We start from the raw sequence: 14,434 nt of genomic DNA, 5'->3' as shown, positions 1-14,434 counted from the left end.
TTCACTCCCTGGGCTAGACCACTTCTCCACATTCACTTCTTGAGTTCCCAGCCAAGGACAAACATAAACAGGTTCCTCAGCAAGCTTGTTGCCACAGGAGATTGGCTTTATTGTTAACGTTGCTAACTGATATTTTCCTTTCTAGATTCCTTTGAAGAGCACTCAGGAAATCAGAATGACCTGGGCCCCAGCTGATAAATAAGTGTTAAATTACCCAGATAATTACTTTTTTGATTGTCTGGGCATTGTTGGTTTTCGGGGGTTGAGACAGGGTCTCACTTTGTTCACCCAGGCTGGAGTGTAGTGGTGTGTGCTCTCAGCTCACTGCAGCCTCGACCTCCTGGGCTCAAGTGATCTTCCCACCTCAGCCCCCCAGGTAGCTGGGACTACAGGTGTGTGCCACCACACCCAATATTTTTTGTATTTTTAGTAGAGACGGGGTTTTGCCATGTTGGCCAGGCTGATGTTGAACTCCTGAGCCCAAGTGACCCGCCCACCTCAGCCTCCCAAAGTGCTGGGATTACAGGTGTGAACCACCATGCCCAGCCTTAGGCATTGTTTAGGAAGGCATTGTTATGAGATCAGCCTGACCAACATGGTGAAACCCTGTCTTTACTAAAAATACAAAACAGCTGGGCTTGGTGGCGCACAGCTGTAATCCCAGCTACTCAGGAGGCTGGGGCAGGAGAATCGCTTGAACCCGGGAGGCACAGATTGCAGTGAGCCAAGATCATGCTACTGCACTGCAGCCTGGGCAACGGAGCGAGCCTGTCTCAAAAAATACAACTAACTAACTAAATAAATAAAGTTAGTATTTGAGGGAGTTGATTTGGTTTAATGTATTATCTCAAAACGATTTATGGCTCTCTTGTTCACAACCACCCCCACTCCCTTTAGGCAGACCTCTCAGCCTTTCCTTTCCCTGAGCGGGAGATATGGCTCAATCTCTCTTCTATAATAGCATTAAACAGAAAAACAGTCAAAATTCTGGCTGGCAGGAAGGGAGGAGACCACCCCTCATATCGTCTTATGCCCAATTTCTGCCTCCAAAGAAAGAAGTAAAAACTAAAAGGCAGAAATGAAATCCACAGGCAGACAGCCTGGCACCGCGCCCTGGGCCTGGTAGTTAAAGATCAACCCCTGACCTAATTGGTTATCTATAGATTACAGACATTGTATAGAAAAGCACTGTGAAAATCCCTATCCTGTTTTGTTCCGATCTAATTACTGGTGCATGCCGCCCCCAGTCACATACCCCCTTGCTTGCTCAATCAATCCCGACCCTCTCACGCACACCCCCTTAGAGTTGTGAGCCCTTAAAAGGGACAGGAATTGCTCACTCGGAGGGCTCAGTTCTTGAGACAGGAGTCTTGCCGATACTCCTGGCCAAATAAACTGCTTCCTTCTGTAACTCGGTGTCTGAGGGGTTTTGTCTGCAGCTTGTCCTGCTACAGCAGAATATGCTTCAAGTGGTCATAGCACAGAAAAGAGCCCAGGCATTTTGCTTTCACTGATTTCATACTTAGCACCTATTGCAGGCTCCATGGCAGACACCAGAATCTGAAGCCAGAGAGGAGAATCTTACAGCTTCCTGATGCTAATATCTTTGGCAAGGCAAAATCTGGCTAAATATTTCAGAGTAAAACCACATAGGATGTGCAGTAGTGTAGGCGAATCCAAGTTTCACCACTTAGGCAAGCTGCTCAATCTCCCCTGGCCTCATCTATAAAATGGGGACAATAATTCATGCACTGCAAAGTTGTTAGGGTTAGATAATGCAAGTGCTTAAAACAGTACATATACTTTAAAAATAGTATATTTTAAGTGTACATATATGTATCTTATACTATGTACATATGTGTGAGTATGTATGTACCTTTTTTTTTTTTTGAGACGGAGTCTCACTCTGTAACCCAGGCTGGAGTGCAGTGGCACGATCTCAGCTCACTGTAACCTCCACCTCCTGGGTTCAAGTGATTCTCCTGCCTCAGCCTCCCGAGTAGCTGGGATTACAAGCGCTCACGACCACGCCTGGCTAATTGTTTTTTTCTTTTTTTTTTTTTTTTGAGACAGGGTCTCACTCCGTTGCCCAGGCTGGAGTGCAGTGGCGTGATCTCGGCTCACTGCAATCCCTGCCTCCCGGGTTTAAGCAATTCTCCTGCCTCAGCCTCCCCAAGTAGCTGGATTACAGGCACTCACCACTAAGCCCGGCTAATTTTTGTATATTTAGTAGAGACAGGGTTTCACCATGTTGGTCAGGCTGGTCTTGAACTCCTGAACTTGTGATCCGCCCACCTCAGCCTCCCAAAGTGCTGGGATGCCAGGCATGAGCTACCATGCCCAGCCTTTTTTTGTGTATTTTTAGTAGAGACAGGGTTTCACCATGTTAGCCAGGCTGGTCTCCCTCCTAACCTCAGGCGATCTGCCCACCTTGGCCTCCCAAAGTGCTGGGATTACAGGCATGAGTCACCCACCTGGACTATACATACCACTTATATATTATACATACACATGCATATACCTATCCCCAACATCAGCAAGGTGTGGATTCTGTCTTCAACCTGCTTCCAAAAACTGAGGTGTTTGGCCTGGCACAGTGGCTCCTCCCCTCTCACTATTCAGCACAGCTGCTCAGAGTTTACTACAAACCAAGCACCTAGCCAGACTATTTCCCAAAATCACTGCTCTCATTCAATGGCCTGCTAAGCTAAGTTCCTTACCACAATCTTCCCACATAAAGGTGACCTCTGCTTTGGGGCATACAGAATTTAAGCATCACAAAAATCTGTAGGTGATAAGAAAAGCAGGTTGGCTAAAAGATAGCTAACGATGACTCTAGTCCTAACTCTGCTATCAAATTACACATGCACTTGGCCAAGTCACTTAACTTCCTAGACTAGCCTGGGACTGAAGAGAAAAAATCATTAGTAAAAAAATCCTAAAGCCAGGCACGGTGGCCCACACCTGTAATCCCAGCACTTTGGGAGGCCAAGGCAGGTAGATCACTTGAGGGCAGGAGTTCGAGACCGGCCTGGCCAACATGGTGAAACTCCATCTCTACTAAAAATACAAAAATTAGCTGGGCGTGGTGCTGGGCACCTGCAATCTCAGCTACTTGAGAGGCTAAGGCAGGAGAATTCCTTGAACCTGGGAGGCGGAGGTTGCAGTGACCAAGATTGTGCCACTGCACTCCAGCCTGGGCGATACAGCAAGACTCCATCTCAAAAAATAAAAAAAAAAACAAAAAAATAATAAAAATTCAAGAAGCCCTGAAGCAGAAGAGGCCAAGGAGAAAGACAAAATAGCCTAAAACCTGACAAGTTATTTTAAGACAAAACAATTTCAGGAAAATATAATAAGAATCTATTTATTTTATATTTAAGTTTATAAGTCACATCCACATTATGTTCCTGGTAAAAATTCTGAAAGGACACAGCAAAGAGCAGAAAGGGACACCTCCATAGAGTGTCTATGGACCCATCTTTGCTTTCCAACCCCTAACAGAATCGCCTGACCCAGCACCTCTGGGAAAATCAACCTTTGATTCAAAGAGATGTTGTTCAGCAATGATTACAGCCACGTTGCCATCAGCCTGTCAGGAAATCTGAGGAGGGAGGCCGACAACCAGGAGAGTTGCTTCCTCTCTCACCAGGAAGCAACTCTAGCTCCAACCTAGATGGGTGATTCCGTGCCACGTGGAGAAAGATAATTCAGCCATTGTGTTTTTAGGATTAAGAAGCACTCATTCACTCGCGGAAGCCTTTAAGTGTCACTGGTGCCTGGAACCAAATGTAGTCTTCCCAAGCCATGGTTCGGATGGAAGGTCTGCCACATGACAGGGTCACAGTCAGTTTGTGGCCCCGGCTGGGCACTCGATAGTTGAGCTTGGGTCGAAACCAATCTTCTCCGCAGTCACGGTGTCCCTGTGCCATGACGATGGTGCCCATGAGTGGAGGAGCCTGAAGCTCGCTAAAGGCATCAGCCATGAATATGGCTCGGAAGAGACGGCGCAAACAAGCTGCTGTGCTCAGGCTCTGGTCCACGCTGTAGGGGGCCAGCAGAGACAAGTCGAGTTCATAGAACTCCTTGGGACTTAGGGCATTGCCCCCAAGGAGAATCAGCACTCGCGGTACTAGTGTCCGCGCAAAGAAGTCCTCCAGGTGGCTGAGGACACTCTCCAGTTCTGCCAGGGCTTGTTGGCATTTCCTGCTGCTCACCTCAGTGGTGGCCCGAGATTTCTTCTTCAGCATCTCCTCTGCCTGTGAGGACAAAGAATGGTGGGAGAGAAGAACAAGGCAGGGGGAAGCTAATGCTCTTTGAAAAGAACACTGCTGGGATGTGTACATAGACTTACAGGACTTAATTTCTAGCTCAATGAACTGCCACAGCCAAAACACTGTGTTTTATCAGAGGGTATTATACTGAAAAGAAAAATATATTATTTGTACAAAACCATAATTCTCTCACATTTAGAACAGCAAACACAGTGTTCTGAAGGTGGAGGGTATCCAGATATAAGCAACTAAAATAGAGATTTGGTGACATGACAAAGTGACAACAAATTTTTGCTGTATGGGGAGTGATAACAGGAATGAGGATTATTTGGTCTAATAAACATGACTTTGAACTTGTTCTTCCACTTAAACATAGTAAATTGAACACATGCTTATTTGCGCTTCCACCTGAAATACTACAAAATGAGAGAAAAGAAATTAAGAAACGAAGGAAAGAAGAGGAAAGACTGAGAAAGAAAACTCCCAAGAGGAAAGAACTGGAGACTACACAACACTAGCCTAACGCAAACACAGAAGTTTTGGAAGATAGAAAGAAGATGAAGAGTTGGCTGGGTGCAGTGGTTTATGCCTGTAATCCCAGCACTTTGAGAGGCCAAGGTGGGCAGATCACAAGGTCAGGAGATCAAGACCATCCTGGCTAACACGGTGAAACCCCGTCTCTACTAAAAATACAAAAAATTAGTCGGCCGGGCGCAGTGGCTCACGCCTGTAATCCCAGCACTTTGGGAGGCCGAGGAGGGCGGATCACGAGGTCAGGAGATCGAGACCATCCTGGTTAACACGGTGAAACCCCGTCTCTACTAAAAATACAAAAAAATTAGCCGGGCGCAATGGCAGGCGCCTGTAGTCGCAGCTACTCGGGAGGCTGAGGCAGGAGAATGGCGTGAACCCGGGAAGCAGAGCTTGCAGTGAGCCGAGATCGCGCCACTGCACTCCAGCCTCGGGGACAGAGCGAGACTCTGTCTCAAAAAAAAAAAAAAAAAAATTAGCCGAGCATGGTGGCGGATGCTTGTAGTCCCAGCTACTAGGGAGGCTGAGGCAGGAGAATAGCCTGAACTCGGGAGGCAGAGCTTGCAGTGAGCCGAGATCACGCACTGCACTCCAGCCTGGGCAACAGAGTGAGACTGTCTCAAAAAAAAAAAAAAAAAAAAAAAAAGAAGATGAAGAGTTAAGAGTTCAAGAGAGCTGAATACCAAGTGCTGACAGAAGGGACCCCCAAGAGATGCAAACTGATCCACACAGCAGAACCCCAGAGAGGTTTAGGAAGTGGTGATATAGGCACCACAGAGGCAAGAGTGAATATAGGGGAAATGAATGAAAATCTGTGTGAAGATGCTTAGATCATCTGCCATTATACTGAAAAGGGAAATACATTATTTGTACAAAACCATAATTATAAATTATGGTTTATAATCTGCCAAATTTCTCCCCCATCCAGAGGGAAAACTTTCCAATCTCCACAAAGAGATCACCAGGTTTCCACCTAATCTCCTTATAGTGAAGTCTATCAGCTCATAAGGCCCAGGCATGCATACAGAGCTTGCAATGATTTATTCTTTTTTTTTTTTTTTGAGATGGAGTCTCGCTGTCGCCCAGGCTGGAGTGCAGTGGCGCGATCTCGCTCACTGCAGGCTCCGCCCCCCGGGGTTCACGCCATTCTCCTGCCTCAGCCTCCTGAGTAGCTGGGACTACAGGCGCCCGCTACCTCGCCCGGCTAATTTTTTGTATTTTAGTTTCACCGTGTTAGCCAGGGTGGTCTCGATCTCCTGACCTCGTGATCCGCCTGCCTCGGCCTCCCAAAGTGCTGGGATTATAGGCGTCAGCCACCGCGCCCGGCTTTTTTTTTTTTTTTTTCTTTTTTTGGGACGGAGTTTCGCTCTGTTGCCCAGGCTGGAGCACCGTGGCGCAATCTTGGCTCACTGCAACCTCCGCTTTCCGGGTTCACATCATTCTCCTGCCTCAGCCTCCCGAGTAGCTGGGACTACAGGGGCCCGCCACCACACCCAGCTAATTTTTTGTATTTTTAGTAGAGACAGGATTTCACTATGTTAGCCAGGATGGTCTCAATCTCCTGACCTCGTGATTCGCCTGCCTCGGCCTCCCAAAGTGCTGGGATTATAGGCGTGAGCCACCGTGCCCGGCCAATTTATTCTTAAATATTCACCAGACACAGAATAAAACTCTCCAACATGAAAGTCAAAGTCCAGAACAAAACAAATGGGGAATGGATTCTAGAAGAAACTGAGACGCTGCAAGGAACAAAGAAAAACTTAAAAATTCAATAATTAATATCCTCAGGCAAAAGAAGTTCACGACCTGGCGCGGTGGCTCACACCTGTAATACCAACAACACTTTGGGAGGCTGAGGCGGGTGGATCACCTGAGGTCAGGAGTTAGAGACCAGCCTGGCCAACATGGTGAAACTCCGTCTCTACTAAAAATACAAAAATTAGCCAGGTGGGCCAGGAGCGGTGGCTCACGCCTGTAATCCCAGCACTGTGGGAGGCCAAGGTGGGCAGATCACTTGAGGTCAGGAGTTTGAGAGCAGCCTAGCCAACATGGTGATACCCTGTCTCTACTAAAAATACAAAATTTAACCAGGTGTGGTGGTGCACGCCTGTAATCCCAGCCACTTGGGAGGCTGAGGCAGGAGAATCCCTTGAACCCAAGGTGGAGGTTGCAGTGAGCCAAGATCGCTCCACTGCACTCCAGCCTGGGCCACAAGAGCGAGACTCCGTCTCAAAAAAACAAACAAACAGGCGGAGCACAGTGGCTCATGCCTGTAATCCCAGCACTTTGGGAGGCTGAGGCAGGCGGACCACCTGAGGTCAGGAGTTCAAGACCAGCCTGGCCAACATGGTGAAACCCCGTCTATACTAAAAATACAAAAATTAGCTGGACATGGTGGCGCATGCCTATAATCCCAGGTACTCAGGAGGCTGAGACAGGAGAAGTGCTTGAACCTGGGAGGCGGAGGTTGCAATGAGCCAAGATGGCACCACTGCACTCCAGCCTGGGTGACAGAGTGAAACTCCCTATCAAAAACAAACAAATAAACAAACAAACAAAAATTAGCCAGCTATGGTGGTGCATGCCTGTAATCCCAGCTACTGGGGAGGCTGAGGCAGGAGAATCACTTGAACCTGGGAGACTGGGGTTGCAGTGAGCTGTGATCGTGCCACTGTCCTCCAGCCTGGGTGACAAGGCAAGACTCAGTCTCAAAAAAAAAAACAAAGAAAAAAGAAGTCCATACAGAAATTAAACAACAGGATGCTATTAAAAAGAAACATGCAGGCCGGGCGTGGTAGTTCATGCCTGTAATCCCAGCACTTTGGGAGAGGCCAAGGCGGGCAGATCACTTGAGGTCAGGAGTTCGAGACTAGCCTGGCCAACATGGTGAAACCCCGTCTCTACCAAAAATACAAAAATAAGCCAGGCATGACGGCACGTGCCTGTAATCCTAGCTACTGGGGAGGCTGAGGCATGAGAATCGCTTGAACCTGGGACGTGGAGGCTGCAGTGAGCCGAGATCACGCCATTGCATTCCAGCCTGGGCGACAAGAGACTCTGTCTCAAAACATAAAATAAATAAAAAAATTAAAATACAAAAATTAGCTGGGTATGGTGGCAGGAGCCTGTAATCCTAGCTACTCAGGAGGCTGAGGCAGGAGAATCGCTTGAACCCGGGAGGCAGAGGTTGCAGTGAGCCGAGATATCGCCACTGCACTCTAGCCTGGGCAACACAGCAAGGCTCTGTCTCAAAAGAAAAAAATGCAAAGAGCCAGTTCATTAAATCCAAATGCAACACGTGAGTTTCAGAAAGAAAGAACAGTTGAAAAAGCCAGAAGGATTAGGCTACCAAAGACTAGAGTGGGGAGAAAGTGACTGAAGCCCTGGAAGCTGCTTATTCTCTCAGGCTCTGAAGATTTCTTAGACCCCCTTTCTATCTGCCTCCCATCTAAGAGCCACAAAGTCTTCCCACCAACTTGCTCCCAAAGCCTGTGCCTACCTGGGGAGAAGGTTTTCGGTAAAAGTGCTTAAGCTGTTCATAGGGCAGAGGGAGTTGCTGGCGTTGGTACATGATATGCTTTAGAAGTTCACAAGTAAACTGACAGCAGCCTTCCTGGCTCACAGGCCCAGGAAACACCACTGGTACCATGCAGTCTCTTGGGCAAAAGGACTCCGAAGGGTTGAGAGGTTCCTGCGTAGAGCCTGTCTCAAGTAGTTCTATCTGGGAGGCGTGAGTTTCTTCGGACTTCTCATACCACTCCAAATCTGGTAGATGAAAAGAGGGACAAGAGAGAAAAATTAAAAACCTAAAAGCCAGTCAGTCTTCTCATTCCCTGTGGCCACCAAACCAGCCACCCTGAGAAAGCAGGCACTCCGACATACGCCGATATCCTGTGCAGCCTACAGTATGGGCCGTGGCAGGGAGAGATTCCTAATCCCCGTTGCCTGAGGAGATATAATCGACTTCAAGATAGTGGGGGGGATTTCGGAGGGCTCCCCGCTCAGAAACCTGCGGGACTTCATCTGGGGAAATGAGTCAAAAGTGCAGTCAAGCAGGGTCCAGTGCGACCCGGGGCGATGGAGCCACTGCCAGAGCCGTGTAGGACACCCGGAAGACAGGGAAGACGGTCTAGGGAGAGGACCAGGGAATAAATGAATGGAGGGCTCGGCGGTAGGGAAGAAACAGGTCCCCAAGGCTCCCCAAACTCTGGGCCCCACGCCTTACCAGGAACTGCGGCTGGGGACAGAACCTCCGACTCCGGCGCCGCCATCACGACCTCCCTACGGCTACTCCTTGCGGTTAGAATAAAGGTCTCGCGGGGCATCATGGGAAGCCCGAGCCTCCGCTTCCGGCTCAGTTGGGTCGGAAAAAAGGCGCGGCGCCGCCGCAGTGTGGGGAAGGCTAAGTGGAGTTGGGATTTGAACTCTGCGTTCCTTCTTTAACACCCTGGCAAATGTACGCCTAACCCTTGCCCAGCAGGGAACCCAGGAGTTCTCAGCCACTGAGCGCTGCTTTCCAAAAGACACCAGCCCTCTTGCACCTATTCACTCCAGTATTCACTACTCACTGTGCACCTACTTCGTGCCAGGCCCTGTCCTAGGTGCTGGAGACTCGGCGGAGAAACAAGCCAGGCGCGGGCCCCGTGCTCAAGGGGTTCACTGCCTGTAGATACAATACAATATGATGAATTATACAGAAGAGTGTGCACGGGGTGTGGAAGTGAAAAACAAGAGTGCCTGACCCACAGAGGGTAGGGGCTGGGAAGGAGTGGTCCCAGAAGAAATGTGTGAAGGTGTGACCTGTAGCATAAGTCAGCAAGGTAAAGAGGAGGGCCTAGTGCTCCTGGAGACCTTGAGACAAGAGCATACTCTGTACAAGGAATGAAAAGAGTTCATATTATAAAGAGTTAAGGCTGTAGTGAACAACAGGAGCCAGATCATGGTAGGACCGTATAAGCCACGTGAGAGTTTGGACTTGATCCTGTAGGCAGATGGGGAAGCTTTGAAAGGTTTAAGTAGGAGAGTGGCATGATTAAATTTACATCTTATAAATTTAATCTCTACCCTGGCTGCAGGGTAGAGATTGGATTACAGAGAGGATAAGAGAGGAGGCCGGGATACCAGTTAGAGGTAGTGCAACTACCCGAGTACTTGATGAAAGCAGCCTAACCTAGCGTAGTCACAGTAGGATGGAGATAATTGGGTAAACTCGAGATATTTAGGAGGTCCAGTGAACATAACTTGGGGATTGATTTACAAGGAGGAGGAGGAATAGAAATAGACTGACAAGAGGCCAGGCACAGTGGCTCACGCCTGTAATCCTAGCACTTTGGGAGGCCAAGGCAGGTGGATCACGAGGTCAGGAGTTTGAGACCATTCTGGCCAACATGGTGAAACCCTGTCTCTACTAAAAATACAAAAATTAGCCGGGCATGGTGGCATGCGCCTGTAATCCCAGCTTACTCGGGAGGCTGAGGCAGGAGAATGGCGTGAACCCAGGAGGCGGAGCTTGCAGTGAGCCCAGATTGCGCCACTGCACTCCAGCCTGGGCAACAGAGCAAGACTCTGTCTCAAAAAAAAAAAAAAAAATACAATGATTAAAATACTGGGTCTGACTGGACATGGTGGCTCACGCCTATAATCCCAGTATTTTGGGAGGCCCAGATGGGAGAATTGCTTAAGGGCAGAGGGATTGCTTGACTCCAGAAGTTTTTTTTGTTGTTGTTGTTTGTTTGTTTTTAGATGGAGTTTTGTTCTTGTTGCCCAGGCTGGAGTGCAATGGCATGATCTTGGCTCACTGCAACCTCTGCCCCCAGAGTTCAAGCAATTCTCCTGCCTCAGCCTCCCAAGTAGCTGAGACTACAGGTGCCCACCACCACACCCGGCTAATTTTTTGTATTTTTAGTAGAGATGGGGTTTCACCATGTTGGCCAGGCTGCTCTTGAACTCCTGTCCTTAGGTGATCCACCCACCTCGGCCTCCCAAAGTGCTGGGATTACAGGAGTGAGCCACCGCACCCGGCTGAGTCCAGAAGTTTAAGACCAGTATGGGCAACATAGTGAGATCTTGTCTCTATAAAAAAAAAAACAAAACATAAGACAAGTGTCAGGTCATGGAGGCCAAGAAAAGGATGTGTTTCAGGAAGTAGGGACCAAAGTCAAAACATACTATAAAACTACAGTGATTAAAATACTGGGTCTGGCTGGGCATAGTGGCTCACGCCTGTAATCCCAGCATTTTTGGGGAGGCCGAGATGGGAGAACTGCTTGAGCACAGGAGTTCAAGACCAGCCTGAGCAACATGGCAAACCCCTTCTTTACAAAAAATACAAAACTGGCCGGGCGCGGTGGCTCACGCTTGTAATCCCAGCACTTTGGGAGGCCGAGGAGGGCGGATCACGAGGTCAGGAGATCGAGACCACGGTGAAACCCCGTCTCTACTAAAAATACAAAAAAATTAGCCGGGCGTGGTGGCGGGCGCCTGTAGTCCCAGCTACTCCGAGAGGCTGAGGCAGGAGAATGGCGTGAACCCGGGAGGCGGAGCTTGCAGTGAGCCGAGATTGTGCCACTGCACTCCAGCCTGGGCGACAGAGCAAGACTCCGTCTCAAAAAAAAAAAAAAAAAAAAAAAAAAAACAAAAAATACAAAACTTAGCCAGGCATGGTGGCATGCCCCTGCAGTCCCAGCTACCTGGGGGGCTGAAGTGGAAGAATCACTCTCTGGGGTTGGAGGTTGCAGTGAGTCAAGATTGTGCCATTGCACTCCAGCCTGGGTGACAGAAGGAGACCCTACCTCAAAAAAAAAAAAAAAAAAGTCAATCAATCAATCAATCAATCAGTCAATCATTTTCTCTCTTCCTCCTCCTCGCCACCCTTAAAAAATAAATAGGGCCGGGAGTGGTGGCTCACATCTGTAATCCCAGCACTTTGGGAGGCCGAGGCAGGCGGTCAACTGAGGTTGGGAGTTCAAGTCCAGCCTGACCAACCCGGAGAAACCCCCGTCTCTACTAAAAAACAAAAAATTAGCTGCGTGTGGTGGCACATGCCTGTAATCCCAGCTACTCAGAAGGCTGAGGCAGGAGAATCACTTGAACCTGGGAGGTGGAGGTTGCCATGAGCCGAGATCACGCCGTTGCACAGCCTGGACAACAAGAGCGAAACTCCATCAAAAAACAAACAAACAACAACAAAAAAAAAAACTTCTGGACTCAAGCAATCCCGCTGCCCTTAAGCAATTCTCCCATTTCGGCCTCCCAAAATGCTGGGATTAAATAAATAATAAATAAATAAAATAAATTAAATTAAAAATAAATAAATAAAATAAAATACTAGGTCAGGTGTGGCAGCTCATGCCTGTAATCCTAGCATTTTGGGAACCCAAGGCAAGAGGATTGCTTGAGCCCAGGAGTTCAACACCAGCCTAGGAAACATAGGGGGACCCCATCTCTACAAACAATAAAAACAAAAATTAGCCGGGCGTGGTGGCTCGCACCTGTAGTTCCAGCTACTCCAGAGGCTGAGGTGGGAGGATTTGCTTGAGCAGGGAAGGTTGAGGCTGCAATGAGCTGTGATCACACCACTGAACTCCAGCCTGAGTGACACAGGGAGACCTTGTCTCAAAAAATAAATAAATAAAAATAAAAATAATCCATGTATATGAAGGGACACATGTTATCAGACAAGTGCAGCAGGCTCTGGTTTATCAAGAGGGCCCAGGGCTGGTCATGGTGAGAATGTTGGGAGAATGGTCTTATCTCTTCCTTCCAATTCCCATCCTTCTTGAGATCTCTGAGTTCTCTAGTCTCTGTCTCTAAGCAGCAGTTTCCCTAGGAGGCCTGTGCCCCTGGCTAGGGTTGACCTCTACGGAATAACCTTTCCTTCAGTGGCACAGGACTAAGAAAAGTCACATGTGCTTTCAACCACTGAAGACCCACATAATTGGCCTAAGATCAGCTAGGCCCTTTTGCAGATTTTGGTCTCTCTGCTCTCACTGCTTTGGGAAATTATGCTATGTGGACAGCATGATCAGTAAACCTGCCTCCCTCCTTGTGGCCCTGGGAGGAAGCCATGGACTCTACCAAGTCTGAACCCCTGAAGGGATCACCAGAGGTAAGTCATTGTTGCTGCTTCTAGTTTTCCAAGGACAACTGAGGTCTAGAGAGAAGAGTTGCTTAATTTCTTTTTCTTTTTTTTTTTTTTCCGAGACGAAGTCTTGTTCTGTCACCCAGGCTGGAGTGCAGTGGCATGATCTCAGTTCACTATAACCTCTACCTCCTGAGTTCAAGCGATTGTCCTGCCTCAGTCTCCAGAGCAGCTGGGACCACAGATGTGCACCACCATGCTGGGCTAATTTTTTTTTTTTTTAGTTGGAGTCTCGCTCTGTTGCCCAGGCTGGAGTGCAATGGCGTGATCTCGGGTCACTGCAACCTCTGCCTCCCAGGTTCAAGCGATTCTCCTGCCTCAGCCTCGCTAGCAGCTGGGATTACAGGCATGCGCCACCACGCCCAGCTAATTTTTATATTTTTAGTAGAGAGAAGGTTTCATTATGTTGGCCAGGCTGGTCTCGAACACCTGACTTCAGGTGATCCGCACACCTTGGCCTCCCAAAGTGCTGTGATTTACAGGCGTGAGCCACTGCACCCGGCCGAGTTGTTTAATTTCTTGACCGTGTGTGAGCACCTCGCAGTTCGAGAAGAGGGGAGAAGTGAGACACACTGTGAGTAGTGTGAGTCATGAGACAGCCATGCGGCTGTGAATTGAGCCCTAGCGTCCTGACTCGCAGCTCAGCAACATAACTGCTTTTCCACCCTGCCTTTCTGGTGTTCTGTAAACTGGCTTATGTCGCTGAATGTGTGTACTCTGTAGAGTGCAACAGCACTAAAGAGCAAGAGATTGCTTCACAAGAAAGTCAAAAGCCAAAAATCCCCTGTGGCCCGAGGCCAAATTTCTATTCCCGGCCACTTCCCCGCCCTCGTGGTGGTTGGTGTAACCCGAGCCCTAGCCCCGCCCGAAGCAGGGGCCAGGCCCCTCCTACAGTCTTGGCCGTTTAAAACCAAACTCGGTTCTTCCCGATTGGTTCTGCTTCAAAACAAAGGGGAGGAGGAATACTCGCTTTGGGTATGCTTGCAGCCTTCGGGGAGCAAGCTGGTTTGAGGGTTCGGGTCTCGTGTCGGGGCCACCGCGGTGCCTCCGGCTATTAAAACCAGCCCCTGGACGGTGCCAGCCTGGTAATAAAGCAGTGACTACTATGTAAAGGTAGCATAATCATCCCAACAATAACAGCTGTAATTTGGCTAATCACCATCCGCCTCCGCCCTGGCGTTCGCCCTGACTCACCCCAGCGGCACGCTGACCATTGGGGAAGAAACTGAGGCAGAGGCGGAGCCAGCAGGCTGGCGGGACCAGTAGCCTCAGCTCTGCAGCTCTCGAGGTCCAAAACCTGTTGTCTAGGATCCGCGCTAAAGGGCCAAATCCCGGAGCGCCCGCAAAGCTCGATTCTGATGTAAGCTCTTCGACGCTGGTGTCCTCGCGTCCCCACCCCAGGCCTCGAGGTTCTGAACTCCCACCAAGTCCTAGAAAAAGACCAGAGTGCTAGGACTGGAAGCCAGACTACAGCTCCCTTAGGCCTTTG

At 49.0% G+C, this 14,434-nt stretch overlaps 1 protein-coding gene across 2 annotated transcripts; it reads right to left on the bottom strand.

Annotated features, from left to right (window-relative positions):
- Positions 1-3,351: 3,351 nt before the first annotated feature.
- On the bottom strand, positions 3,352-14,230 carry MAD2L1BP (MAD2L1 binding protein). Of its 2 annotated transcripts, XM_055264003.2 has the most exons (4): positions 14,140-14,230; positions 9,031-9,468; positions 8,305-8,570; positions 3,352-4,259 (listed from the first exon to the last, which is right to left on the bottom strand). In XM_055264003.2, the coding sequence occupies exons 2-4, from the start codon at positions 9,131-9,133 to the stop codon at positions 3,747-3,749; spliced, it is 882 nt and encodes a 293-aa protein (XP_055119978.1). In that variant the 5' UTR covers positions 9,134-9,468; positions 14,140-14,230; the 3' UTR covers positions 3,352-3,746. The 2 variants fall into 2 exon arrangements, with proteins under 2 accessions (XP_055119978.1, XP_055119977.1); XM_055264002.2 differs by lacking the exon at positions 14,140-14,230 and having other exon boundaries at positions 9,031-10,233.
- Between the last annotated feature and the right edge of the window lie 204 nt (positions 14,231-14,434).

This window comes from Symphalangus syndactylus, chromosome 23 (genome assembly GCF_028878055.3).
Source record: "Symphalangus syndactylus isolate Jambi chromosome 23, NHGRI_mSymSyn1-v2.1_pri, whole genome shotgun sequence".
Lineage (NCBI taxonomy): Eukaryota > Metazoa > Chordata > Mammalia > Primates > Hylobatidae > Symphalangus > Symphalangus syndactylus.
The sequence above is the reverse complement of the archived record's forward strand: the minus strand, read 5'-3'. Positions and strand labels throughout refer to the sequence as shown.

What these genes read in the sequence shown, in the direction of transcription:
- MAD2L1BP (XM_055264003.2), bottom strand. Translation starts at nt 9,133, where the DNA reads ATGATGCCCCGCGAGACCTTTATTCTAACCGCAAGGAGTAGCCGTAGG. An exon ending in GTCCCCAGCCGCAGTTCCTG is followed by an intron (nt 8,571 to 9,030) that starts GTAAGGCGTGGG and finishes TTCATCTACCAG; the next exon opens with ATTTGGAGTGGTATGAGAAG. An exon ending in ACCGAAAACCTTCTCCCCAG is followed by an intron (nt 4,260 to 8,304) that starts GTAGGCACAGGC and finishes TTGTCCTCACAG; the next exon opens with GCAGAGGAGATGCTGAAGAA.